Source organism: Strigops habroptila, chromosome 9 (genome assembly GCF_004027225.2).
Source record: "Strigops habroptila isolate Jane chromosome 9, bStrHab1.2.pri, whole genome shotgun sequence".
Lineage (NCBI taxonomy): Eukaryota > Metazoa > Chordata > Aves > Psittaciformes > Psittacidae > Strigops > Strigops habroptila.
In genome coordinates this window covers 20,650,752-20,678,092 of record NC_044285.2, presented here as the reverse complement: position 1 = coordinate 20,678,092, position 27,341 = coordinate 20,650,752, and the positions used below count along the sequence as shown (strand labels likewise).

Below are 27,341 nucleotides of genomic sequence, written 5' to 3'. Positions count from 1 at the left end.
TCTGTAGGCACATGTATGACCTGGGTGACTGCTGAATCATAGGGTTTTACTTGTTGCATAGAGGCTCTGGTTTACTACGTGAAAATGCAGTACTTTGTCCTGTGTCTCATGAACTATTGGCACTAGGGTAGTTTCTCTGGCTATGTGGGGGGTGATGATGTTGTAATGACCTTCTGCCTTCCACAGAGCATCATGCTTCACTGGCAGCCTCCTCCTGCAGGGACACACAGTGGACAGATCACTGGCTACAAGATCCGCTACCGTAAGGTGTCCCGCAAGAGCGACGTAACCGAGAGCATCGGTGGGACCCAGCTCTATCAGCTCATTGAAGGTGAGCCATCATCTGCAAGTGTTTGTTAGCACAGGGGTTTTAGGTGCTTTTAGTGGGCTCAGGCTGAGATGTTTACAGAGGGTTCTTACCTTGGGGGAAAACTGAAAACACTTCAAATGAGTGTGTGTAGGTTATGAGGTAGTGTGGGCTGGCTGGCAATGAACAGTACAGAGAACAGGAGGATCATGTAGTTCAATCTCTGTAAATGAACAGTTGGTCCAAAGGGAAGGAATTGTGCCTCTCCAGAAAATGAATATGCACTTTTTAACAGGATGTTCTGATCTCAGGAACTCCAGCTGTGACTCAGGAAGTTTTGGTTTTCTCACAGAGCAGGAGTTGATCTGCGCTTGTAACTAGAGTGTATTTTTGCCAGCAGCAAAGCCTGTTGAAGATGTTCCATATATCAAATTCTAAGTGCGTTTTCATATTGCTTTCATTATTGACTATACACTCTTCCATACAGGAAACAAACTGTTTGCACAGTTTATACTCTTCACCTAGGTTTAGTTATGGAGTGGGTGGTTCCATACTTAAAACTAACTAATAGGCAGGAACTAAAGCCAGATGCAAACAGTATCTCACAGTCCTTTCCAGTAGCCCACAGGGGCAGTCTGCAGTGTCACAACCCTGGGTGTCTCCAGTCACTGTTCAGCTCTTATACCCTGTGGTCAATGCTGTGGTGTGGGTAGTACCATTTCCATTCCTGACCTCCTGTTATGCTCCAGTGGGGTGGAAGGCAGTTGGAATTCCTGGTTTGCTATCTTGGGTACTCTTCGTCTCTAAGGTCTTGAACGAGGCACAGAATACAGCTTCCGAGTAGCTGCCCTGACTGTCAACGGTACCGGACCAGCGACCGACTGGGTGTCAGCAGAAACATTTGAGAGTGATCTGGATGGTAAGATCAGAAGTGTGCCCATATTCGTGACATCAAAACCATTAGAATTCATGGGCAGGGCATGAATTTTATTGCCTTTTTCAAGTTTGATTGCCTTTGTTGAAGGCAAACTGTTTGTTTTCAGTTGGTTTTCCTATATTCTAATTGTACAATGTGTTTTATTTATGATTAACTGAAATTAGTTTCTATTCTAACGTAAAATTCTTGCAGAGTCAATACAATAGCTTGAAATTAAGCTCTGCTTCTACGCTTCCTAGTACTGTATATTGGCACTAAGACTTTTCTGCTAAGAAATAGCTGATTATGAATGACAATGTCAGTGATTCAATATTTAAATAATAATATAAAATAAGATTTATATTATACTAATAGCAATAATACTGGCTCAAATTTTATACTGTAATAAAATTCATCATACTAATCATGTAGGGGTTTATATGCTATGAAACTGAGCTAGGAGGACTGTTTTCCTCTTGGGAAGTAAAATAGTGAAGATGTATTTATATAGCCCTCCAGTGATGAAACCATGGAAGCATACACCAAATTGATGGGAGTGGAGATTTGCTGTTGGGAGGCACAATGTGCTGACTGATGAGGTGCAGCGCTGTTGGATGCAGTGTGAGGTGCTGGTGTCTGCACTGTGGGTGCAGACTTGGGTTGGTTGTAGACTCTGTCAGGTTTGGCACAGGACCAAAGAAAGAGTGGAAAGCACTGTGTTCACCTGTAGACCTTTGCAAGCTTCCCATCATTGCTACCACACTTTCTGAAAATATTTTCCTGGGCTTCTAGTTTTGCTCAGACTCTTTCTAAAGAGAACATTTGACCCACAATAATTGTTACTTTCGTTGTTATTACATTTTTGGTAGCAGTATCTTCCATCAGAAGTCAAGTCTCTTCCACTGCTTCATGATATGCAGTGCACAGAACCATGTTAACATCTTGTTTTCCCTATGTGGAGTTTAAAAGTAGAAAATGTTCCATGAAAACTGTTGACCTTTAATAGTTGGCCCAGATGTTGGTTATTTACTACACCAGAACAATTTGCAGGTGGGAACCTGCTTCTTGCAGAATTCAGATCCAGATGCAGAATACAGAATTCAGATCTGCGAGCATCTCCCAGGAATCTAAGAGCAATTAAAATGGAAGAAAAGTGGTTCTTTTAAAAAGGATGGGGCAAATCTCTTTGGAACTGCCAACATGGAGCTGCTGATTCTGGGTAGACTGTTCCCATTTCAGAAAAGCATTTAATTAGTGCTGCTGCACACAAGTTACCTTACACTTTTTGTAGGCCAGTTTCCCTCTTGGCTTTGTTAAAGTAGCTGGAGGGTCATTCTAGCTTAAGGCTGCAGGGTCCAATGATGTCTTTCACATCTGTGCGGCTTGAGAGTCAGTTCTGCTGGCAGCTGGAAGACAGAATAATGAAAGAGCTCCAGTATTTGCTCTGTGCTGTTGGAAGATTGCCTCGATAGTCAGCTGATGAAAGCTTTTAGGAGCCCGGGCTTCAGTCTTTGTGTTATGCAAAGTTGATGCTTGACTTGGTACTCATCCTCTTGCTGCTTTCTCTCCACTGCCTCATCAAGAACAGCGCAAAGCCCAGTGTTCAGGGTAGAGTTCTGTTTTGTAGTTATTTAAAATGCCTTTTTAGAGTTGACATTACTTTCATCTGTGTCTGTCTTCCTCTAACTGGCTGTGACACAACCTTGCAGCTCTGAGAACCTGCTCATTCCCCAAACCTCTGCAGAGCTCTGCACATAGGCACACTTACACACGGTACTGAAAGTGTGCTCTGCTTTTGAAGCAGAGTTAATGGTACTTTGCCAGAGGATAGCGTCAGGATTAAATTTATTTGGGGCAGTAGGAGGGAGAAGAAAAGAACCTTTTCATTCTGTGTGGGCTTTGCCATTTTAATTTTTCTCCAATGGGAATGTTGCAGTCCTTTAGGAATTCTCACTTTCTTTGTGCATATTCTTTACAATGAATTAAGTAATAAAACTTCACAATTAAGACAATGTAACATGGCATCCGTATCATTCTGTATACATGCATGAGATCTTTGTGTATGTGCATGCTGGGAAGAAGGTGTACATCTCCTATGGAGACAGGCTGCGAGAGCTGAGCTTGTTCAGCCTGGAGAAGAGAAAGCTCTGGGGAGACCTTAGAGCAGCTTCCGGTGCCTAAAGGGGCTCCAGGAAACCTGGAGAGGGGCTTTGGACAAGGGCCTGTAGGGACAGGACAAGGGGAATGGCTTTAACCTGCCAGAGGGGAGATTGAGATGAGCTCTGAGGCAGAAGCTCTTCCCTGTGAGGGTGCTGAGGCGCTGGCACAGGGTGCCCAGAGAAGCTGTGGCTGCCCCATCCCTGGCAGTGTTCAAGGCCAGGTTGGACACAGGGGCTTGGAGCAACCTGCTCTAGCGGAAGGTGTCCCTGCCCATGGCAGGGGTTGGAACTGGATGATACTAAGGTCCTTTCCAACCCAAACCAATCTGTGATTCTGTGATATTTTTTGCTTGCTTTCTTTACTAAGCTCATGTGGATAATTTCAATACCATGCAAATCTGTGTACAACCAAGCTTTAATTTCTCAGGTTTAATGAACATGTGAGGCATAACTGCTTTTCATTCCATTGAATTTAAATAGAAACTAATTCACTTTATAGCGTCATCCATGTAAATGGGAGCCAGACTCTTACAGTTTAGTTTTAGGGGTCTGTGTCATTTTGCAGAGTAGGTGCAAGTCTGCCCGGGAGCACATATGCCAGAGGTGTTAAACACTTGTACAGAGTTTCTCCCCAGTGCACTAACTTGTGTGCAGTTAAAAATGTCACCTCCCCTATTGCAGTGCTGTAGCTTTTCTGTAGTTAATAGTTGTGAACTTTAATTGATCAGCTGTGTCAGCTGGAGACTGTAAACTCCCTGGGCTAGCAGGCCAGTGGCATATTATGATCCAAATAATCCTGTCGTAGTGCTTTATTAAATGCTTTTAGAGAACCGCTGCATGTTTCATTAAAATGGAATCCCTGCAGGAAGCTCAACCCTCGGAACTGGTGTTCCCTTGGAACCCTCGGAACTCTAAAATGAGCAGGGAACTCAGCTTCCATTTGCCCAGAATTATTTATCGTATGCCAACATAAAGCAGGCTCCAGTGGCCTGACAAAAGCTCTTATTTAATCTGGGGGAAGATAAAACAAAGGCCTGGACACCAGTAGATACAGCTGTGCTTTTAGGTTGCTCTGAAGTTCTACTCAGCAGTGGGGGAAAAAACCTTCTAGTAAAAATACTCAGGGATTACAGTGCCGTGTTGTGGAAGTTCTTCTATTAAGGATCCCCATTCCATCACTGTGGTGGATTGTGGGGAGATTTGTGGTGTTTGTGGAGTTGCTTGTAGTACAGTTGCATTATATTTTGTGAATTATATTAAAGAGGCCCAGGGATTTAAACAGTGACAAGTGTAGGACAAATCAGAAGAAACCTTTGTAGCACATGCAACAGCTGGCTTACTGACAATTCTTAGAGCTTTGGAATAGTCTATTGAAGGTCAGGAATGTTGCTCTCATCATTAGTGTGTGTTCAGTATAATTATTTTAATGCCCACAAGTAAGTAATGTGATGGAACTGAAAGTAGATTGCTTTGTGGAGGGGAAGGATGTGATAAATTTCATGGCTATTTTGAAAAATGGCAAATTAGAACATGCACAAACATCAAAAACATCTGCCTTGAAGCAGATCTGATGCTTTCCTTCAGTACAACTGTTTTTTCTTTTAAACAGAGGATCTATTAAAATACATTAATCTACAAATCTATGTTAATTTTCTTCTGCTTATTAGAGTTCTTTGCTCTCTCTTGTACACCAGCGCTCTCTCCTTTGGAGTATACTCCTTTCAATACAGACACAGCGTAAAGTGCTTCATTTGACCTTCCTAGCTCGTAGCATTTCCTTTATTTATAAGAAATCTTTTTAATTAATTATTTTTCTTTAATAGAAACCCGTGTTCCTGAAGTTCCCAGTTCCCTACACGTCCGTCCGCTTGTCACCAGCATTGTAGTGAGCTGGACTCCTCCTGAAAACCAGAATATCGTGGTGAGAGGCTACGCGATCGGGTACGGCATCGGCAGCCCTCACGCCCAGACCATCAAGGTGGACTACAAACAGAGATACTACACCATCGAAAACCTAGGTATAGTGAGAGAATTAACACCCGTGCCCAAGTTTTACCTCTCAGTTCTGTAACAGTTTTCTAATTATAGTGTTATAAATAACTAATACTACGTGCGTGTTCTTAAAGACGATCTTTTTCCTTATTGAGCTATTATAGCGGATGGCACACTGTTGATAAATTTCAAATAAACTCCATTTTCTGATGATAAAGAGGCAGAGGAATAACCCCCCTGCTAAACCCCGAACCCTACATCCACGTTTGAAGCACAGTGTGTTTTGATGTGATGCTTTCACTTCAACACTTATTAAAATGCTTCCATGCTGAGCAGCATTCCCCGATTCTCCTTCTGGAGCTGCAGAACAGGTGGCTTCAGGCAAAAAAGAAACAGAAATGTCACCAAGATACAGTGGCATCTACTTTAAAAGAAAACTAGAGATTCAACCGTCCAAAGAATTCTCTGTGTTAGGTAAAATATCCTGAAAGCAAAATAAATATTAGTGTCACAAACTATTGAGAAGCTCCATGGAATAGGAGTTTTGAATAATTTTATAGTAGAGCAACTTAAAATAGTCATGTAAAGATGTTTTTCCTCACTGCTGTTTTGAGTGTACTCGAGGAAGGTTTGCTGTGACTGCAGACTTGTGCTGTATGAGAACTATGGAGCACTAACAGAAGGTCTGTGTGGAAATTTTCTCAATTCAAATTTAGTCTAATTATTTCATGTATTTCCATTATAAAATACTGAACAAAGAGAATGTGGAGAAGGAGAAAACAGGATTCACTGTCAGCTTGCCCTAAGATGTTTGTTTTTTCCCCTTAGACCCAAGCTCCCACTATGTCATAACTCTGAAAGCGTTTAACAACGTTGGGGAAGGGATCCCTCTCTACGAGAGCGCGGTGACCAGGCCTCACTCGGGTAAGGGCAAGGGGCTGCTCTCCATGTTTACACACCCAAAATCCTCCATGAACTGCACGAGGCTGAGCTTGTGGTGCTGGTTTGTAACTGAGTGGCCTTGCTGTTGTGGTGGTTGTCTTCACATGTCATCCATTCGTTAAGCCACCTAAAATTGGTTTCGTTTGTAAATTACAACACTTCCCTTTCAAGTACTAATCCCAGACTGGCTCTCTGTGCAGCCTGTGCCAGCACCTCACCACCATTACCTCAGCACAGATCCTGTGGGTACAGTTCTAAAGGCCCTTGTTTTGTATTTTATGGACAAGTATAGATTTTTGGGGGTCTTTTACACTGAGGTTTTGAATATGGTGCCTGCATTTTCTTTCTCTAAGTCTCAATCTGCTGTCACGCTAAGCAAGTTCCTGGCATATGTGTTTCTTGTCTTGTAATACATTAATAAAAGATTTTAAGCAGAGAAATTTGTTTGCAAGCGAGCTACTACGATGCTGTAGCTCACTGTGCTCCCTGTAAGACTCTCAATGTTACGTAGTTAGTTTGTGTAGCTGTTAACACAGGAATCCTTATAGATCATGAAGACATTGCAATTGCAGTTTCTTCAGTTATTGCAAACCTGTGTGGCACTTGGAACTTGATCACCATTAAGATTCTTTAAAAGGTGCTGGGAGTTCCTCTTAATTTTTATGAAGTGGCATTTACCCATCTAGAAGTTCAGCTCTTTTTCCTCATGGTTTTCTGAAGGGGAGGGATCAGTGGACATTTACGCAAATACAGTTCAAATTACTGCATGTTGGGGGTTCTCAGGCCATGGTTGAATGCACTGAACACTAATATATTAGGTGTGTATATCTATATTATCATATATATGTTGTCTTACTGTCTTAAGAAGGGAACACGATGCAAGAGTGATTTTATTAGCCCGTCTTATGTCACCTATTAACTCTGGCTTTTCTCTCTTTTTCTCCATTTCTCACCATTCATTTCATTGCACTACCCTGCATTTCCCCTTTTTGTTTTTGTTTTACATTAAAATGCCACCTTCTCCCTTTTTAATTATAATACACTACTTTTTACCCATCAATTCCCTAGACACTTCCGAGGTTGATTTGTTTGTTATTAATGCTCCATACACTCCAGTGCCAGATCCGTCTCCCATGATGCCACCAGTGGGAGTTCAGGCTTCCATCCTGAGTCATGACACCATACGGATCACTTGGGCAGACAACTCTCTGCCGAAGAACCAGAAGATCACAGACGCTCGCTACTACACAGTGCGCTGGAAAACCAATATTCCTGCTAATACCAAGTACAAGGTATTGGAGCTTCACTAGCACTAACACAGCTGCCTTCTGTCAGTAACAAGTAGTTTCATGTTTGAGGCAGGGTTAAGTGAAAGCAGAGAGTAAAGACAAGCACTGAGGACGCGGCGTAGAGGTGGGCCCAGTTTTGTTTGAGATGTCTGGACCGAGTTCATAGAATCCCAGACTGGTTTGGGTTGAAGGGACCTTAAAGCTCGTCCAGTTCCAACCCCCTGCCACGGGCAGGGACACCTTCCACTAGAGCAGGTTGCTCCAAGCCCTGTCCAACATTTGTCCTTTGAACACTGCCAGGGATGGGGCAGCCACAGCTGCTCTGGTTCACGTTGGTTCTGCTCAGTTAAATCATTGCTTCAAAGATTCATCTAGAATTAGTGGAAGGAGTTGGTTTCGTGTTCTCTTTTGCATGCGTGGGGTGTTGGTGTGAGTGGAAGGGCCACCAGGTGGAGCGAAGGTGAACATTTCCACAGTTACTTTCTGCTGTGGAGCCATGGACACAGTGACAGTTTCATACTTTCTGCTTCACTCGATCATGATCACATCCACAGATGGGGGCTTACTTTTACAGGAGCCAGTAATGCATTAGTAAGGCACATGTTACCAGTGGCTTCTTTCCAGGTAACAGATCTGAATTCCTGGGCCGAGTCATGCAGGGAAAATACCCTGGTGGCTTTAAGTTTCCTTTTACAACCTTTCCTGTTCATACAAAGTTGATAGTGAACCTTCCCTTTGGGAGCTGCATGGGTACGACATCTATAACATTAAATCCATGAAAGCCCTGCCTCCCTTGATTTTCATCTGGTATTTTGATTTGAAGAGTAGATTTGGGGCTCACTTTATGGGTTTGGATTTTCTTCAGTTGGGTGGTTGGATTGTTTTTTAATTTTCAGAGTCATCAGGAGGCCTCAAAAGTGCTGACTTCAAATTTCACATTTGAAATGAGACTCAAAGGAAATGGTTGTTAAAATCTCCAGCGAGTGGAGCTCCCTTTATGCTCTCACAGGGCAATCTTGGTACAAACCAGGGGTTTTTTAATTAAAATGAAAAGCTATGTATATCTGTGTTCTTCCTCTAAAGGCAAGTTATTTGAGCCCACATTCCTGTGTCCTGTGCAGGGGATGTCTCAGGAGTGATTTATACAATACTGCAGTTTCATTAGTTAAATGCTTAAAAACCCCACCCTGTGGTAAATGAAATACTCCACCAGTTCTGTACTACTCTGGTGGACATCACTGGTTACTTTTAAGAAAGGCAAAACCTTTTTCAGCAGTGTTGTTCCATCAGCTGCTGCATTTCAGTCAGGTCTTGGGTAACTTTATGAAGTATGAGCTAGTGTATTGTTTGTCACAGTCAGCTCTAGCAGCCTGGTTATGTATTGCATGTTTGGAGGCTGTTGGCCCGTTGCATTGGAGCTCCTATGTTCCACCACCTTGCACACAGAAATTGTATGTTGGTGTTAGTTCTCTGGTATCCAGTGCTACACTGGCTCAACATGGAATCGTTTCATCCATCCCCCTTGTCAGTAAATGGGATGTTGGTATAGTTCATTCGTATTTTCTACATTTAATCCCCACTTCTACACTGCTGCAAACTCTTACTGAAGAAGAGTAATAACTTCAAACACAAGTTAAGAGGTTCCACTTTTACAGAGCCGCCTTTTCTTAAATTTGTGTAGGAGTAGTGTCGATCTAGAGCATATAAACCCAGGAACAGATGTGGTGCAGTTCCTGAAGCTAAGAGATTCCGCTGTGCTTTGAACAGTGTCATAATGTGGATCAGGGAGTGTTTTTCAAAGCATCTTTGTTGATGGAGCAGAGTTGTCCTACTCACAGGCTACCCGAGGTGTATCGGTGTGCACTCCAGAGTAAGTTGAAGTATTAAATCTTAACTCAAATCTTTAGGACTGTACAAAAGGAAAATAAACTTTGCAAGGTAATATTTATGAAGTTTATTTTCTAGTAGGTGAGCAGCGTTCATACCATGGGACAGTTGTGATCTTAAAAACAGTAAGTGGGGTTAAAAAATGGAGCAAGCAGAGAAGTCTCCTGCTCCAGTTTAGCCTTTCATGTGTCATTGACATTCAACGTGATGTGCAGTGAAAAGCCACCGAGTTTCAAAGCTGTAGATTAAAACCATAACTGAGCCTGTAAAAAGGACTCCAGCTGCCACCTCTGGCTGCAGCTACGAGCAGACACGTGATACAAACAGAATCGAACACTTAAGCGTGGTTAGGCATTTCCCTAGGGATTGTGGAGGGGAAGAACTGGTGTGCTCTTCCTCAGGGGTACATCAGCTCCTAATGCAAGGTGGTGGAATCACAGAATCAACTAGGTTGGAAAAGACTGCTAATATTTCTTAAGAATCTTACGATTTATGATTTTAAAATCTTAAGAAGAAAGGATTTCTCCTTTTAGCTTGTCCTTCCTTGTACCTTCAGGTGGGGTTTTACCTTTTTTTTTTTTTAAGCATGTTAAAAATTGACTGAAAGTTGTAGCAGGAATGTGGAAGGCAGATGGAGATTTCAAGCAGGACTGTTACTGTTAGCTAGGCTTCGGTGTTTTCCCTTGCCAGCTCAGTTAATGAACTGCTGTAAATGTACCCCCCAAGCACACAGTGATTTACCCTGCTGCAGAACAAGTGTGCCCAAGACCTCGTATTGCCTTTTTTTCCCCTTTGATTTCTAATTGACTGCTGTTAAATGCTCTTGCTGATTGCAGAAAGCATTTCTAGTTGAGGATGAAACGACTGCACATTAATTCTTGATGAATGAATTTTCATGACAGAGCAAAACCATTACTGAATTAATGACTGTGGTTATGAAAATGTTTTAAGCACTTACCTGAGACAAGGGCGTTTGGGAGCCGGCAACTGATGTTTTCAGAAGTTACTGACTCTGTTTTCCTTTCAGACTGCCAACGCCACCACTTTGAGCTATTTAGTGACTGGGTTAAAGCCAAACACCTTGTATGAATTCTCTGTAATGGTGACTAAAGGGCGAAGATCAAGTACTTGGAGTATGACGGCGCATGGAACGACTTTTGAATTAGGTACTCCTCCTCTTTCTCTGGAAGGACCAGCATTCCCAGTGAGATGAACGGAGTATGCCACAGTTCTGGAAGAGGGAAAACATGTATTTAAAATGATTATGCTGATGAATACTTGCTGGGAGGTTCTTATCTTTATAGCTTAGTCAGAAACTCTGATTAAAATCAACAACACCACACTTCAGATTTCAAAGGGATGATTGCATGCAAAAGAATTTACAGCAAATTACAAAGGAGTAATGAATAGTGTACCACAGTTCATGGACAGGAGAGAAGAAAGAAGTGTATGCTTGGAGCATCTCAGAGCACGTTAATAACAAATACAAAGAAAATACATCAGCAAATAATAATTAAAACTTGCTGTAATTGTGCTGATAGTGTTACAGAGTGAGGAGGCGCCTGAGGCAAGTGAATTAACAGAAATCCCAGTAGAAATTAAGACATCCAAATCAGCCCTAAATTCTTGTTCCTTGGCAGAAATTGCCAGTGCAGTCCTCAGTGCCATAGAAATGCTGGAAGCTCAGAGGACAGAACAAAAGGGGGTTTGTAGGTGCTGGGATGAACTTGTGCCCACTGAGTACCCGGGAGGTGCAGGACCTCTTGTCCCCTGCCCTGTCCCTCGTTAGCTCTTTTTATCCTGCAGTGTTACATGATATTTGTGCATTTAAATTGACTGCTTATTGTGCTTAGGTTTCTCTTGGTATGAACTGTAAGGATGAAAAAAGAGCCTGTCCCACTTAGCCTGTAGTTCTTACACTAAATTAAAATATAGCAAAAAAGAAATCAGGCACACAAAGAATTAGTTGAGGTGATCCAAATAGTCTATAGCAAGGCATAAGAAAAAGCAAAACCAGGTTAAAATCAGAAATCTGACTTATTCTGAAGTCCCATAAAACCTTAGTGGGCTTCAGTTGCTTTTGAAAACATTGTCTTAGTTTTTGGTGGGAATTCCATGATGTGGAGGCAGATCTGGACTGAGGCTTCTTTCCCATTCCAATTACTGTGCCCATCCCAGGTTAAAACACTTGATTTGGTATTTTTGGTGACACGTGTACAATTCTCATGCATAACTACATGGGGGATGGTAAAAGTTGCAGAAATAAAGTTCTTAAAACAGAATTTGAAACTCAGAAAGCACCAGAGTGAGGGTGAGATACAGGAGATCTCACTTCATTTGAATAGAAAGTAAATGCAGGGTGGTTGTTAAGAAGTTTTGCAAATATAACCTAAAAGCTTGGAAGCCAAGAAACAACCCCAGAAAGGCTAAATATATTTTCTCATAACAAATCTTGTAATTTATATCACTTGCCAAATTCCGCAGTGTGTGACTCATGGTTTTGGATACCCCTGAGAAGCAGCATTGTGCAGGACTTGCTCCTCAGCTCCCGCAGAAGGAAAACACAGGATACTGGGTTCAGTGTTGGTCTGTGGGTTAGAAATCTCTTGTGGGCTAGTCCTGGGGTTTGTTTTCAGTCTGAAGTTTACTGTAGGGCCTTGAGTTGTGCTTTACATCCATACGTTTGTTGAGTGTGTTTGTAAGAGTCTGGGGTAATAGATACACTAACTGTTGAGCTTTTGCTACCCCAGGATTCCCACTGTTATTCTGCACAGGGATAGTAGGTAGCCATCTCAGAGGATGTACGGATTAATTTCTAATAGGTAATAGCCATAAAGCTCTTGAAATGAAGAAAGCCCTGTAATCACTAAATGTTACTATTATAGTATTAAATATCCACAGCGGATTTACTTTGCTGGAAGTTACCTAATTAGAAGTCTCCTGTTTTTCATGATGTGGCTTTGCAGAGCCTGGCTGGTTAATGCACCTTTGGAGACGTTGGCTCTGTGCAGCCAGAAGCATTAATCTGAGCCCCAGCTGGAGATTTCAGTTCACAGCAAGCAAGGACTCACATTTCAGGCTTGTGCTGCAGCAACCTGTGCCATTTCCTCAAATGTGAGGCGAGAGGAGGCTGATGGGAAAAGGAAGCACGTTCTCCTCCTTTCTTTCTCTCAGTCTTGCTCTCTGGCAACCCAAGGAAAAAGGTTGGACAATTGTGCTCCACAGATATTTCTGGATTTCAAATGGTGCTGCAGATTTCCTTGCAAATTACACAGAATTCTTTGCTAAAGTCAGTCAGCAATTACGGATTATGATTCTAAATCTCAGGTGGGCTTCCTTTGCTGATTCAGGTTTAAGTGGCAAATTGCCATTACTCAGTCCCACCATAAACCTGAAAATATGGAGATATTTCATATAAAACATACTTATTTCACAAGTTTGTGTAATTTTTATGGTGACTGAAGAATTTCAGTTGGAAGTCACTGACCCCAACTGTTAGAGCTGTACAGCGATGCTGTGGTTTTGAAGACATGGGCTTATTCAGTCATGAATCACAGCATCTGTTGACAGAACTGTAGAATGGTTTGGGTTGGAAGGGACCTCGAAGATCATCTGGTTCTTTAGAAACAGGTACCTCCTCCTGGAAAGGAGATGCTGCACACCAGGTGGCATTTGATGGTTGAATGGAGTAAATCAGTAAGACCACTACACACGGTGGTGGATTTATTTGAAGACCGAATGTTCTGAGATTTTACTATTGTATTTGCCTTTTTCAATGGTAAAACAAAGACAGATGTCTCTGAGGTTACTTGTATCTCTCCAGTGACACAAGTCTGTCTGCTTGGTTGCAGTTCCTACTTCTCCTCCCAAAGACGTGACTGTGGTGAGCAAAGAGGGAAAACCTCGGACAATAATTGTCAACTGGCAGCCTCCATCAGAAGCCAACGGCAAAATCACAGGTGCAGTTTGCGTGAGCAATAAAGTCCATACAAGATGCTGGTTAACAGCAGAATATAATCTGCATAACCGTGTGAGCATGTTCCATTGAGCAAGCCAAGAGGTGTCTATCTTCTTTGGCAATCTCTTTAGTTGTTCAGATTAGTAATTTACTTTTGTACCCAGTCAAAATATGTTAAGATAGAAAGTAAGATAGAAAGTGTGAAATTGGAGTTAAGCAGATAGAGAATTGGAAGTTTAAATATCTTAATAACCTGTGTCTTCATCAGCTTGTGCTATTCTAATGGCATGCCTCCAGAAACACATCTGTAATGCCTCTGGCCTGTCAGAATCTTATTTAGGAGAATCCATCCCAGTGCTCATTGTTGTCTTTGTGTCATCTTTGTGGCATGGAACAGACTTAAAGTCAGTTTGTTATTCCCCTGACAAAACCATTAGGAGTAAACTGTTATTTGCCTCTGTAACTGCACCACTTCCACGTAGGATAGATCATTTTACAGAAAATAATAATTACTGTTTCCCTTCTGTAGTTTCTGTCTCGATTCCCATTTCTAAAGGCTTCCTGAAATAGTTCACTTCTGTTTGTTTTTGCATAAATAGCAGTTAACGTCAAATCATTCTGTGGTGAGTGTGAGTCTCCCAGACAGGAGATTCAGTTTACCAGGAACAAGGCATTTGGCAGGGACGTGTGGGCTGGCTGCCCTCTGATGGGAAGAGCCCCTGCAGTGAGAGAGGCAGCTACTCACGCCAGAAATCGTAGAATCCCAGCCTGGTTTGGGTTGAAGGGACCTTAAAGACCACCTAGTTCCAACCCCTGCCACAGGCAGGGACACCTTCCACTAGAGCAGGTTGCTCCAAGCCCCTGTGTCCAACCTGGCCTTGAACACTGCCAGGGATGGGGCAGCCACAGCTTCTCTGGGAAAAGTCTGTGCCAGCGCCTCAGCACCTCACAGGGAAGAGCTTCTGCCTCAGAGCTCATCTCAATCTCCCCTCTGGCAGGTTAAAGCCGTTCCCCTTGTCCTGTCCCTCCATCCCTTGTCCAAAGCCCCTCTCCAGGTTTTCTGGAGCCCCTTTAGGCACTGGAGCTGCTCTAAGGTCTCCCCTTCAGGAGCCTTCTCTTCTCCAGGCTGCCCCAGCCCAGCTCTCTCAGCCTGGCTCCAGAGCAGAGCTGCTCCAGCCCTCGCAGCAGCTCCGGGGCCTCCTCTGGCCTCGCTCCAGCAGCTCCCCGTCCCTCTTGTGCTGTTGCCCCAGAGCTGGATCAGGACTGCAGGGGGGGTCTCCCCAGAGCGCAGCAGAGGGGCAGGATCCCCTCCCTGACCTGCTGCTCACGCTCTGGGGGTGCAGCCCAGCACACGGAGGGGTCTGGGCTGCAGTCAGTCATTAACTCAGCTTAGTCCTTTCTGTACACTAAATAACACCATAAAAACAAAGTGATGATGGGATTCCCTGTGCTGGAGAGCATGTCTGTGGAATACTTGTCTTTTTTCAGCTCTGATCTCCTTTTGATGTGTATAGAATGGATGTGAAATGCTGAACTGTGCTAGTCTGGGTTCCAGATGCTTTTGCATCGTTATAGTTGCTGACTAATTAGTACAGTCATGATTTAAGTTGGTATTCTTGTGTCACTATACTCTATATAGTGCTTTTAACTGTCATTAATCATATATAGATATCTATATATATGTGTGTGTGTATATATATATAAATAAATATATATATATAATGTTGCCCCTTCTTGGCCAAGTTACAGATGCGTTGCTTTGTGACCTGTACAAGTAGCAAACGTTAAACCTTCTCCTTACTATAACCCCAGCCTGGCAGTGTGTGGGACAAGGAAGCAGCTGGTGACCCAGCCGTGTAGTGGTGCAAGTGTTTATTTTATGCTGGGGCTCTGTGTTTCCTATATTAGAAAAGTTATAAAGCTTTTACTTCATAGTGGTTTGTAATTGCAGTATATTCAGTAACAGAACAGGAACTCTTCTTATACCTTTTATATGCCTGTGACATGCACATAACTTCAGTTCTTTTCTGATCGTTGTCACCTTTATATAGACCCTGAAAAATAAAACCATTATAAACCACTGAACACATGCTCTTTAGCTGTGCATGAGAATCTTCTGTTGTTTTAATGTTAACTGTTTTTATAAGTATCAATACTTTGAGGATGCTTTAATAAGAGCTTTATGTTATTTTACATTATTTGGTCTATGAACAGGCAAAGAGATGGAAATGAGGAATTTCTCCACATTCAGTGACCAAGGGTCAGAAATAATTTTGAATTTCCAGTGGCTTTTTTCCTCTTAACACAGACTTGTGAACAGTTTAAAACTTAAGCTGGGCTGGCTGGCTAATATTTGAATGCACTCTTAGTCTCTGGAAAAGTAAGAGTACACTTTCAGAAATTCCATCTTCATTTAGCTGTGCAAATATCATGAGAAGTCAATAGAATATGTTCTGTGAGATCTTACCACTGTCCTGTTCTCTCATGTATAAAATCCTTTTGCTTTTTCCTTTCAATAGGATACATCATTTACTATAGTACGGATGTGAATGCTGAAATACACGATTGGGTTATCGAACCCGTCGTGGGAAACAGACTGACCCATCAGATACAGGAGCTGACTCTCGACACACCCTATTACTTCAAAATTCAGGCCCGCAACTCCAAGGGCATGGGGCCAATGTCTGAGGCAGTTCAGTTCAGGACACCAAAAGGTAAATCACCACAGAGATCTCGTGATCTTCCTCTGCTTTTCCTGTTTGCAACCCCTATAAGATCAGGGTAGTGTGAATTTTGTATTTCATAGAATCATAGCCTGGTTTGGGTTGGAAAGGACCTTAAAGCTCATCTGGTTCCAACCCCCTGCCATGAGCAGGGATGCCTCACACTAGCCCATGTCACCCAAGGCTCTGTCCAACCTGGCCTGAACACTGCCAGGGATGGAGCATTCACCACTTCTTTGAGCAGCCTGTTTAAATTGGAAGAGACAGGAAGAGCAAATGGAGTTTGACTTGAATGGAATTTTCTATTTGCATGTGGTTAATAGATATGCAACTGTTGCTCAGCTGCTTGATTCATTGTAGTGTTTCTCAATTACTGGTGGGCACTTACGTCACCTAGTTATTAGTGTCCTAAAGGTGATTTTAAGGAAAGCAGTTTTTAGATGTTTTAAGGTTGTGGGTCTTGTGTGTCACGCTGCAGCAGTACAAAGCCACAAGCTCTCCAATTGGAGGCAGTGGTGCAGCTGTGTGCTGGTGACTTAGATGACGCAGTGGGAATAATGGGATAGAACAGCTCTTAAATCAAGAACTAGTGAAGTAGAACAAATGCACGTTGCTTGGGAAAAAGTACTCGAAGGAGAGGTGAATTATAAAAAGTTCGGAGTAGACTTCTGTAAGCGTACCTTTTCCATGTGAGTATTGGTGGTTAGAAATGCGAGCTCCAGCTGGTCTACTTGGGCATTGTGAAACTTTGAATTCTGTCTCTCACTCCTTCAAGCCTTGTGATCTTTCTCTTGTTTTTTCCTTCCCTGTGCTTGTCCCACTAGCTGAATCCTCAGATAAAATGCCTAATGATCAAGGTAAATGAACAGCCATGCTTTCTCTTTTATTCCAGCCTTCACACGTTTTGTTTTTCCTGTCCATGCGCTGTTGCTTTTTGTAAATGAAACAACTGTCTCCTGCTCTAACTGTAAATGAGCAAGTTCCTGTTGTGCTTGTAATAGTGGTGGAAGAGCTGGAAGTCCTGTTTGTGGTTGGGGTGTTAGGGATATAAAGTGATCCCTGCAGTCGGATGTCACATGAAGGGACAAGCGGGCTGTGCCAGAGCTGAATCTTTCTGTCAAAGGGAATTTGGATGAAGTGATGTTCCAGACAGCCTCTGACCACTGAGGCAAGATCTCAGTACATCGAGGTTGAAGATCTAACAGTCACCTAATTAGCACAAGTGCTGTTTTGTGAGCTCTACAGCTATAATTATGTTCATGATAAAGGCAATATGCCTGCTCTAGAAAGCTTTTTTGCAAGAGAGATTCTGCTTGTCAGCTCATTCAGACTCCAGGCGCTCCTGAAGAGCACAGCATTAGCTACTAAAAGGCTCAGGTTTTAAAACTCTAGCTTGAAAAATGGTAACTTTGACTTTATGACATTGAATTATACGGTGGATGTCCCAGGGCTGTTGCTGCTTTCTTCCAAATAACCTACAAGCCCAATAAAAAGGGAAAGAATTAGTCTAAAGGGGCGATTTAAAAGGGCATTGGCAAGCAGTTCAGACACACAATTAAATAGATCCTAAAGGGGTTGAGCATGAGCTTTTTTTTCCAGTTGGTTTTCAACTTGTTACTTAGAAGTAATTTATTAAATATGCTTTTACCTTCTGTGTGCCAAATGATGCAGATACTGGGCAGAATGGAGTCAATTCATATCCAGCCTTGTGTAACAGAGCTACAAGGTGAGATGCAGGTGTGTCTTGGGGGAAGAGACCTTCATGGTGTCATCAGCAGTGCTCAGCTGCAAGAGGAAGGGAATAGGGGAAGATTAAAAGGTTTTATTTAGAAGCTGCTATTTCCATTCTGCACTATTCTAACCTTATTACAGCAGATAACTAAAGCTTATCATCCATCGTTACCATCCTAAAGTAACATATTCTTCTAGTAACAGTTTGATTAATTTATAAATCAGAAAACTCTACCTAAAAGCCATAAGAGTTTTGTTTCAGAATTCCTAGAAGAACACTCATGGATTATAGATCCTGCCAGTAGGTTAAATGTAGAAAAGGAGAAGACAAGCTGGAGAGAAGAGCCTGTTTGGTGACAGTACCACTGAATTGCATAATTGTGTCCTTCAGGAAATAGTAGGCAAGTTATTCGAGACTTGGAAGAAACAAAACTGCAATGAGGTTGACTCTCTGGCCTTAGTGGTTGGTCCTTTTTTTCTCTCTCTTACTTTTCTTAATTAAGCTACATTGTTCTCCCCATGCTTCTATAGCCCAGAGCTGGTATTAAGAGCAAGAGGAGTCAGGCCATCTCTCAGGTTGTACTGTGCAGGAGATGAGCTGCCCAGAATTTAAAGGCTAAAATGCTGGTCCCTGGTTTCAGGAATTAGATACTGAGAAGCATCTTGGTTAGGTACCTAATCATAGACTCAGACTGGTTTGGGTGGAAAGGACCTTGAAGACCATCCAGCTCCAACCCCTGCCACAGGCAGGGACACCTTCCACTAGAGCAGGTTGCTCCAAGCCCCTGTGTCCAACCTGGCCTTGAACACTGCCAGGGATGGGGCAGCCACAGCTTCTCTGGGCACCCTGTGCCAGCGCCTCAGCACCCTCACAGGGAAGAGCTTCTGCCTCAGAGCTCATCTCAATCTCCCCTCTGGCAGATTAAAGCCATTCCCCTTGTTCTGTCCCTACAGGCCCTTGTCCAAAGCCCCTCTCCAGGTTTCCTGGAGCCCCTTTAGGCACTGGAGCTGCTCTAAGGTCTCCCCTTCAGGAGCCTTCTCTTCTCCAGGCTGCCCCAGCCCAGCTCTCTCAGCCTGGCTCCAGAGCAGAGCTGCTCCAGCCCTTGCAGCAGCTCCAGGGCCTCCTCTGGACTCCAACCACTCCACGTCCTTCTTATGCTGGGGGTCCCAGAGCTGAACACAGTAGTCCAGGTGTCGGAGTTTCATCCTAGTTTGAATCCTGGACTTTGCATCTTGTAGTTACCTTTGCGGTTTTGGAGGTGTGCAGATGCTGACACCACACAGTCAGTGCCAGTGTCAGGCGTCCCTGAGCCACCTCAGGTGGTTGTTCCCAACACCCTTTGGAAATACAACTGTTTGCAGAGCACTGCTTCCTCCCTATCGCTGCCTTCTCACAGTTTTATCATTTAAATGTGATTTATGTCCTTTGTCACCCACACACACACGTATGGGGGTATATAACAGCAGCAGCTGCCTGCGTGAGGATATAGATGGTTGAGAGAGAGCAGACCTCATGATAAACTGCACCAATTCAGTGTCTTACACCCATGTGTACTACATGATCCCTGCTGGTCTGTGCAGGTGACTCTCTATATCTCCTTATCTCCTCCATTATTTTAGGTCATCTGTTAACTTCAGGAGCAATGAGTTTAATTTTCTTTCATGGTGTTTATCAGGATATTGAATTCCCTTGGCCAAGCACAGGTCTTTGCAGCACTAATGGGAAATATTCCTTGAGAATAATGACTCTACACTTATATTTCTTATTCTTAGCAGTGAATTTGTTGTTAATCTTGTTATTATGTGCTACGTGGCTTTTTTTATGATGATATTTTTAACAAAGCTTTGCATAGTACTCAGGGAAGTGTTTTATGGAAGTCTAAATATAGCATGCCAGCATAGCTACTGTTACCAACTACATTCATGGGCTGACATTTAGTTCATTTGAAAATACCTGTGCTAAAAAAACAGAAAGATGGGCATGAAGTGTGCCACCATCTCTGATCAGCCACCTTTGGCATGATCTTGCCTATGTTAAGGCTCCAACTGCTGCACTAAAATTGCATAGGGTGTCTATTTGTCCTTTGTCAGTTATTTTTCTTGCCCCCCCTTCTCCCACAGCTTTTCTGGTGCTTTTCTGGTGTTCAGCAATTCAGAGAATCCATCTAGGGTTGTTTGATTTTCACATCCTTTCAGTGCAAGTTATGTGGTCCTACAGGCACAAATGCATCCAATACAAGCTGTTTGAAATTCACTTAAATTGGTTCATTGCTGCTGCAAAATTATTAGTCCAGGACTTCAAGAAGAGCAGGCAGCGTCCCCTCTGGACTGGCATGTGCAGTGTGTCTTTGTCATTCTAGATTTGTCCTGCAATATGTCTTAATTTAGTACAGACTACATCTAACTTCTCTCTGTAGAATTCCTTCTTACTGCCCTTCTCAGGGCTTACTCAGTGTTCTTGCTGGTTCCTTTTGCTGGTTTTCCCAGTTGTCCTTATTTCACAGTGAGTAATTCACAGGCTTTGGCTTCAGGTTCCATTTGTTACATGTCCTTTACCATTTCCTGACTAGGATGGCTTTTTAACAGAGAAAATTCCTTCTCCTCATTGTGAAAGTGCCAAATTTGCCGATTTTGCGGGAGTTTGTGCATAACTCTAAAAATGGCCAAAGGATTAGGGATTCCTGTAACCAGAGGAATGTCGTTCTTTGTATCTTACTGCACATTTCCCCTCCTGCAGTATTTTTCCCGTTCACGGTCATTTTGCATTAATGTAGTTTAATGACAACACAGAAGTGGAAGAACCAGGGCTTTGCTTATCTTTATCTGCAGGCAGCTTTCTGCTAACTTAGGGCAGGTCTTAACACTAGAGGTGAACTCATGACTTCATGACTTGCAGCAGCAAGTGATCTAAATTAGAGCTGAATTATGCAGGGAGAATACCTGGTAGAGTAACAAGAGGATAGCAGCTCAGCAGGGAGGTCAGCTCTTGCACTGAGCACTGAGGAACCAATGAGCCGTAGCCAAGGTTCAGGAGGGGCTGTGTAATTTGCTTCTGTGTAATTATTGAGATACCAGTGTGTTTACTTCCAGCATCAGCCTTTAAACTTAAAGCTTAGAAACAGATTTGTTCTCCCAGGTTTCACCAAAAACCGTTTTTGTGTTGCCTCGTTGTCACTTGTGGTGAAGGTGACATGAACAGAAAAGAAGGAGGAGAAGTTGAAAGCAGGTTTCTATGGATTTCCTCTGCTTTTGATCCTCCACTCATTTCCAGTCTTCCACAATGTCTGTAATTAGGTATTGGGAAAAAAAACCCCATGTAATTACTGCTTCAAGATGATTAACTGTACAAGTGTGGCAAAGCCATTTGCCTCAATATAACCTGTGTATTACTGCAAATAATATTGATTATGTTTTTAAAATGAGTACTAGGAGAGGCTCCTGAGCTTACTTGGAAAAATAGCAATGTGGGAAACTGGTTATTAAATAGCTATTTTGAAGAAGTGGTTCTCAGGGAGAAACACAGCTGCCGCTCAAAGGCAAATCATGCTGTAGGGGAGAGAAAAGGAGAAAGTTTGAAAAGAGCTACCTTAGAAATGCTCAAGTGTGTGTTTATGTGTATGGGTGTGGATATATATGTGTATACAATTACCCCCTGCATCCCCTTTTCAGCTTTAGGGTCTGCAGGGAAAGGAAGCCGCCCCGTGGACATAGGACCAGATTACAAACCACCGCTGGGCGGTAAGTGCTGTTCTTCAATCTAAACACAGTGTCTTTTGGTGTTTCACCAAGTGATGCCATATCCTCCTGAAAATACTCATTACATCTGTTCCAGTAACTTTTTCTCTCTATGGTGATAGTTGTTCCCACTCAAGACATCATTTCCTACTTCTGTCGTAGCGTTCTTGCCTGCTGTGTGGGGTATATGGAAAAAGATATCATTGCATGCATTTACATTTCAGTCTGAAGCACGATAAGCAGACCATGTTCCCAGTTTGGTTTTAAATAGCTGCTCGAGTGCACAAGTGTAAAATTAATTCAGGAAGAACACATTAGGAAGGAAAAAAAGTCATCTTAATCCTTCTCCTGATCAGCACTGTGCATTGTGGAAGCCTTGCCCTAAGGTACTGCTTGTTATTGTTACATGAGAGTTTTTCAGAGGAAGGTGCCCACTGTAGAACACCAATACCAGTTCTTGGGATTTCTGCTCATAGAATCATAGAGTCACAGAATGGTTTGGGTTGGAAAAGACCTTAAGATCATCCAGCTCCAACCCCCTGCCACAGGCAGGGACACCTTCCACTAGAGCAGGTTGCTCCAAGCCCCTGTGTCCAACTTGGCCTTGAACACTGCCAGGGATGTAGCATTTACCACTTCTTTGGGCAGCCTGTTCCAGGGCCTCACCACCCTCACAGTGAAGAACTTCTTCCTTATATCTAATCTGAACTTCCTCTGTTTAAATTTAAACCCATCACCCCTTGTTCTATCACTACAGTCCCTGTTGAAGAGTCCCTCTCTAGCATCCTTGTAGGCTCCCTTCAGATACTGAAAGCTGCTCTGGGGTCTCCACACAGCTTCTAGAAGTCTTTGCTGGGCTCTGCTTGCTTTTGATGAGGATTTTTTCTAGATGAAAAATAATCCCTTTCTCTCATCTCAAACTCTTCCAGGCAGTAACAGTCCCCATGGAAGCCCAACCTCTCCCTTGGACAGCAACATGCTCCTTGTGATCATAGTGTCCGTTGGAGTGATCACCATTGTGATCGTGGTGATAGTCGCCGTCTTCTGCACCCGTCGTACAACTTCTCACCAAAAGAAGTAAGCTGTCGGGGTGGCACTGCAGCAGTTGTCCTGCCTGTGGTGATGATGATGATGGTGATGTTCTGTATTCCTTAATAGTGTTGCGAAGTTTATAAACCAGCAAGAGTTTAGAGGCAAGCTGGGGCAATGCCTTCTCATATACCTGCAACTGCCCCTCTCTGAGGGGGGTTAAAATATTGCTTCCAAACACTAGCCAGTCCTTCTGTTTAGAGCTGTGAGAGCTCAACAGGCAGATTCTCACTTCTGTTCTTAGCATGTACTTCATGGCGTGGAGTTGGTTTATGAGCTGTGCAGGATAATACCCAGTTTTTAGATAGATAGTGGAGTTGGAATCTGGTGCTGGAGTCCTTAGAAAAGTGCTCCAAAATCCAAAATATAGATGGGTATCTGAATTCATCCCTCATTTAGAGCATCTGAATTCAGACTGCAGCAGCAACACTTCCATGTATAGGCTCCTGACGAGGTTGTTCCTGCATGTTCTTTGAAAAGAACTGAAGAGAGCGGAAAGCTTTTTTATTTTAAGTTTGAAAAGACTCTGTAATGCAAAAGAGAGGTTTAAGAAAGTGATGAAAAGCCAGGCTTGGAAGATAATCTCCACTTGCTTTGATGAAGGTGAACCATCCTGCAAAAATGCAAGTCCTTCCAGAGAGGAGAGCAAGGATATGTGAGTGATGGTTGAGCAACTGGGGGATATGCTTGGGAGAGGGCAAAATTCATGGCATTTTATTTTCAAAGAGCAGAAATAACCCTGTGAACTCTTGCCTTTGTTTCTCCAGTCCTAAATGCCACCTCTCTTACATGCAGCAACTCACAACCAGTGAATAACCTTCTGATCTGTTGTAGTTGCAGTGCTTAAAGGAGGGTGCCGGAAGCCTCACAAGAGGCTCTGCTCATTGATAGCTTTCAAAATTGTATTTAGTCCTACCTGAGCCAGTTCTAGGAAACGTGCTACCCAGAAGGGATACCTTCCTCCATCACTGCCAAGGTCGAAAGCGAGGAGCGTGTGGAGGAAAGTGCTGGAACTTCGCATGGCATGTCAAATAGAATCACAGAACCCGAGACTGGTTTGGCTTGAAGGGACCTTAACACAGATCCAGTTCCAAGCCCCCTCCACGAGCAGGGACACCTTCCACTAGAGCAGGTTGTTTCAAGCCCCATCCAAACCAGCCTCATGTCTGTCTCACAGTTTGCTGCTGCTGTTCTTCAGCAGCGATGAAAAAACTCCTCAGTTAGATGTGTCCAGCCTGAGCAGCAGTGAAATGAATGTTCTTGTCATTAATCTTCAGAGTTAACCATCCCATTGGGATAATCAGCTCTTTGCACACTCTTCCCACAGCTATTGTTTGAGGTTGGTTGTACACCCTGGAGTATGGGCACAGCATGATGTATGTACGCTTCCTGTTTAGAATATTCTCTTAATAAGCACAAGTACTGGAAACTTTACTTTGTTAGTGAAAGTTCAGACTGCAGAGCACAATTCTGCAGCGTGTGTAGCATTTGAGACAAATTTCATGGCACCAGAGTTGCAGAATATGCTTTGAGATGTCAGATTTGCTTATATGTAAAATTCAAAGCTTCCTGCCCAGCGGGCAGCTCCTGCTCAGCTGGATGCAAGATCTGAAGGAAAATCACATTGCAAATTTGCCTTTTCCAAGAAGTGAAAGGAAGCCTCTGTCTAAGAACATTCCATTTGTTTCCCTTCCCAAGGAAACGAGCTGCCTGCAAATCAGTGAATGGGTCCCACAAGTACAAAGGAAACTCCAAAGATGTCAAACCTCCTGACCTTTGGATCCATCATGAAAGACTGGAGCTGAAACCCATTGATAAATCTCCAGATCCCAATCCGATCATGACCGATACCCCAATCCCTCGCAACTCCCAGGACATCACCCCAGTTGATAATTCCATGGACAGCAATATCCATCAACGGCGGAATTCCTACAGAGGTGAGCTATCAACAGATACTTTGACTGTGATGTTTAAAATTAACTGTATCTGGTCAAATCACTTTATTGACATATTGCTCTTGTTTTCCAAGTAGTGAATTGGGTTTGTGCCTAGTTTATAGGACTCTCTGAAAATGATGGGTCACATGTCTTAGTGAGAAAGTTGAGTGCCCAAGAGTTAAATCGTGACTATCCCTTGGTAAATACCAAGTAGTAATCATCTAACAAGTGTATCATGTTAAATATTTGAGACATATGTGACATTCTCTCAGTGGTCAAACAACACTCAATCAGGTTTTGGTGCTTTAACCAGCTACTACTTGACTCTTGAGGTGTGGGTGAGTTTTCACTTGGGGAATGGTTAACTTGTCTTACCCAACATGTGACTCTTTGCACTGCTGCTCATCTGCCAGAGCTGCACTGCCTGAGGTTTGTTTTTGCAATATAGCCCAGAGAGTTTCTCCAGTGCCCAATAATCTTCACCGTAACTGTCCTCTTCTCCACGTTCTAGTGAAGGATGAAGGAGCTGTTTTTATCAGTTATGAGTCACAGAACTGCTTACAAAGAGGACAGCCCAGAAATAAAGAGAGGAGGATTGAAATAGTCTGGTATGATACCACAGAAGTCTTGCTGCAGTGGTAAATAACCTTCAGTGTTTTTCCTTCAGGGCATGAGTCAGAGGATAGCATGTCCACACTGGCAGGAAGAAGGGGGATGAGGCCCAAGATGATGATGCCTTTTGATTCTCAACCACCTCAGCGTAAGTCAACAGCCCACCTACTAGCTGGCTTGAAATGGGCAGCACGCAAGCAACCGTGTTGGTACCATATGCACAGACACACACTCACATACTGCCTTCCTACTTACTGCTCCTAAGTAATTCTGTTGTATCTGCAGTGGAAACAGTTCAAAGAAGACATCTTTAAAAGGAAAAACTGGATTAGGTGTATTTGAGCAAGGGGAGGTGTACTGCAAAAGTGGGGAAGAGTTAAGAATGTGTCCCAACTGTCCCAGTCTCCAGCAGAGGTGACTGCAGGTGGATTTTAGGGAGAGCCTGTGCCACCGAGAAAGATGATTGATTAAACAGGGATACCTGGAGAATCTCCTGTTTACTCTTCTCCGTCTGTGAATCTGTCCTCTGAGAATCTATCTTCTCATAGTGGCTCAGGAGCAGCTTCAGAAACAATGCTGAAGTACTGGATTAGGAAGAGAGAATTGGATAGATCACCACATGTCTCAGTACAAGACATCCCCACTTGGGAGCTAGTCCCCTAATTTGCCACGGAGAAGGAATGGTTCTGGCAATGTTCAAGGCCGGGTTGGACACAGGGGCTTGGAGCAACCTGCTCTAGTGGAAGGTGTCCCTGCCCGTGGCAGGGGGTTGGAACTGGAGGAGCTTTAAGGCCCTTTCCAACCCAAACCCTTCTGTAATTCATTCTATAATTTATTCTATGAAGGAGTAACATGCTCATCTTTTGGAAAGGCTACTAAAAGCCTGCAATATGTACTTTAGCTTTGCTCCATGACGTGTCTATTGTCAAATTGATTAGAACATGGCTAGACCACTGATAGAGGCTGAGATTTTGTGAGTCTGGCAGAGCAAACTCTTAAATGAGGAGGATGTCTGGGGTTTTATTTCTTATCTCTGTGTTTCCTTATCACTTAATGATGATATGAGCAAAAGTGCTGAATTGAAATTTTCTTGAGGCAGTAGAAATAGATTTTAATTATTAGAATCAAACAATGTATCTACTTTTCCAGTGATGACTCTGAGATGGAAAAAGACTTGGCTAAACCTCCAAACAGCTGGAAACCTGACTGGAGAACACAAGTAAAATGTACCCAAGTTAATATACGGAGGCAGAATCATGAGGCAAAATCACTGCATGCTTGTCTAGTCTGAGCTTAGACTTCCCTGAGCACCATGGTCATGGTCAGCCCTGTAGCCAGGTAATTGCTACCATGACCTTTGTGTTATGTGGAATGATTTCAGACTAGGCCACCATGTTTCAGCTTTGTAATTTTTTGCTTTATTTACCTGAAGTGAGTACTTGGTTTTCTGGGCCTCTGCGTGTTTTTTCAAGTGTCCTAATGACCTGATTAGCTCAGTTTGTGAATCTTTGACTGCTTCCTTATTTTACAACCTTTTTACAAGAGTAGTATTTTTTTTTTCTTGGTTTTAAAATAAGTAGTGACGCTCCTTGTTTTCTCCTGGTTTTACATGTATGAGGAAGGAGTGGAGGATGCAGTTTTACACTGATAATCTGTATAGTCTAATTAGTTTCTTAAAAGTTTGTCTGCTGTCAAATATGGGTATCTAACAAAGGACATTGCAGTTTTTGGATTCTGGTGGTTTCTTGTCCCATGCCAGGTGCTGAAACATATTGAATTCAGGCTTTTGTGACCCCCATAACAAGTTCAGACTTCAATAAGTCTTACCTTGCACTCCTGTAAGTGTTTCTTCTCTCAAAGGGGTGCAGCACTGGATACACACAGCATCAGATAAACCCGTATAGGAACCCATGCTGAAACGTGCTGAGTGCTCCATGGAAACAGCGTAGCAAAGTACTCCTCGTACTGTGTTATTCAGTGAGAAAGATACTCAGCTTCTTCCATGATCAGTCCCACCTAGGGTGAAAAGATACACAGTTCACACAAGGGATAGAGTGGTGATAG

The 27,341-nt window shown here is 43.0% G+C and overlaps 1 protein-coding gene across 17 annotated transcripts in view; it reads left to right on the top strand.

The window, feature by feature from the left end:
• NEO1 (neogenin 1) overlaps nt 1-27,341 on the top strand; it is a 193,360-nt gene that overhangs the window by 157,634 nt on the left and 8,385 nt on the right. For 10 of the 17 annotated variants that reach the window (XM_030497330.1, XM_030497319.1, XM_030497317.1 and 7 more), the window contains exons 13-25: nt 187-331; nt 1,116-1,226; nt 5,206-5,400; nt 6,203-6,298; nt 7,385-7,608; nt 10,520-10,658; nt 13,344-13,451; nt 15,970-16,164; nt 16,998-17,030; nt 21,574-21,642; nt 22,569-22,716; nt 24,427-24,665; nt 25,333-25,425. In XM_030497330.1, the coding sequence (XP_030353190.1) occupies nt 187-331; nt 1,116-1,226; nt 5,206-5,400; nt 6,203-6,298; nt 7,385-7,608; nt 10,520-10,658; nt 13,344-13,451; nt 15,970-16,164; nt 16,998-17,030; nt 21,574-21,642; nt 22,569-22,716; nt 24,427-24,665; nt 25,333-25,425 (1,795 nt within the window). The remainder of the gene's footprint in view (nt 1-186; nt 332-1,115; nt 1,227-5,205; nt 5,401-6,202; nt 6,299-7,384; nt 7,609-10,519; nt 10,659-13,343; nt 13,452-15,969; nt 16,165-16,997; nt 17,031-21,573; nt 21,643-22,568; nt 22,717-24,426; nt 24,666-25,332; nt 25,426-27,341) is intronic. The other 7 variants (XM_030497327.1, XM_032920170.1, XM_030497320.1 and 4 more) reach the window with 3 other exon arrangements.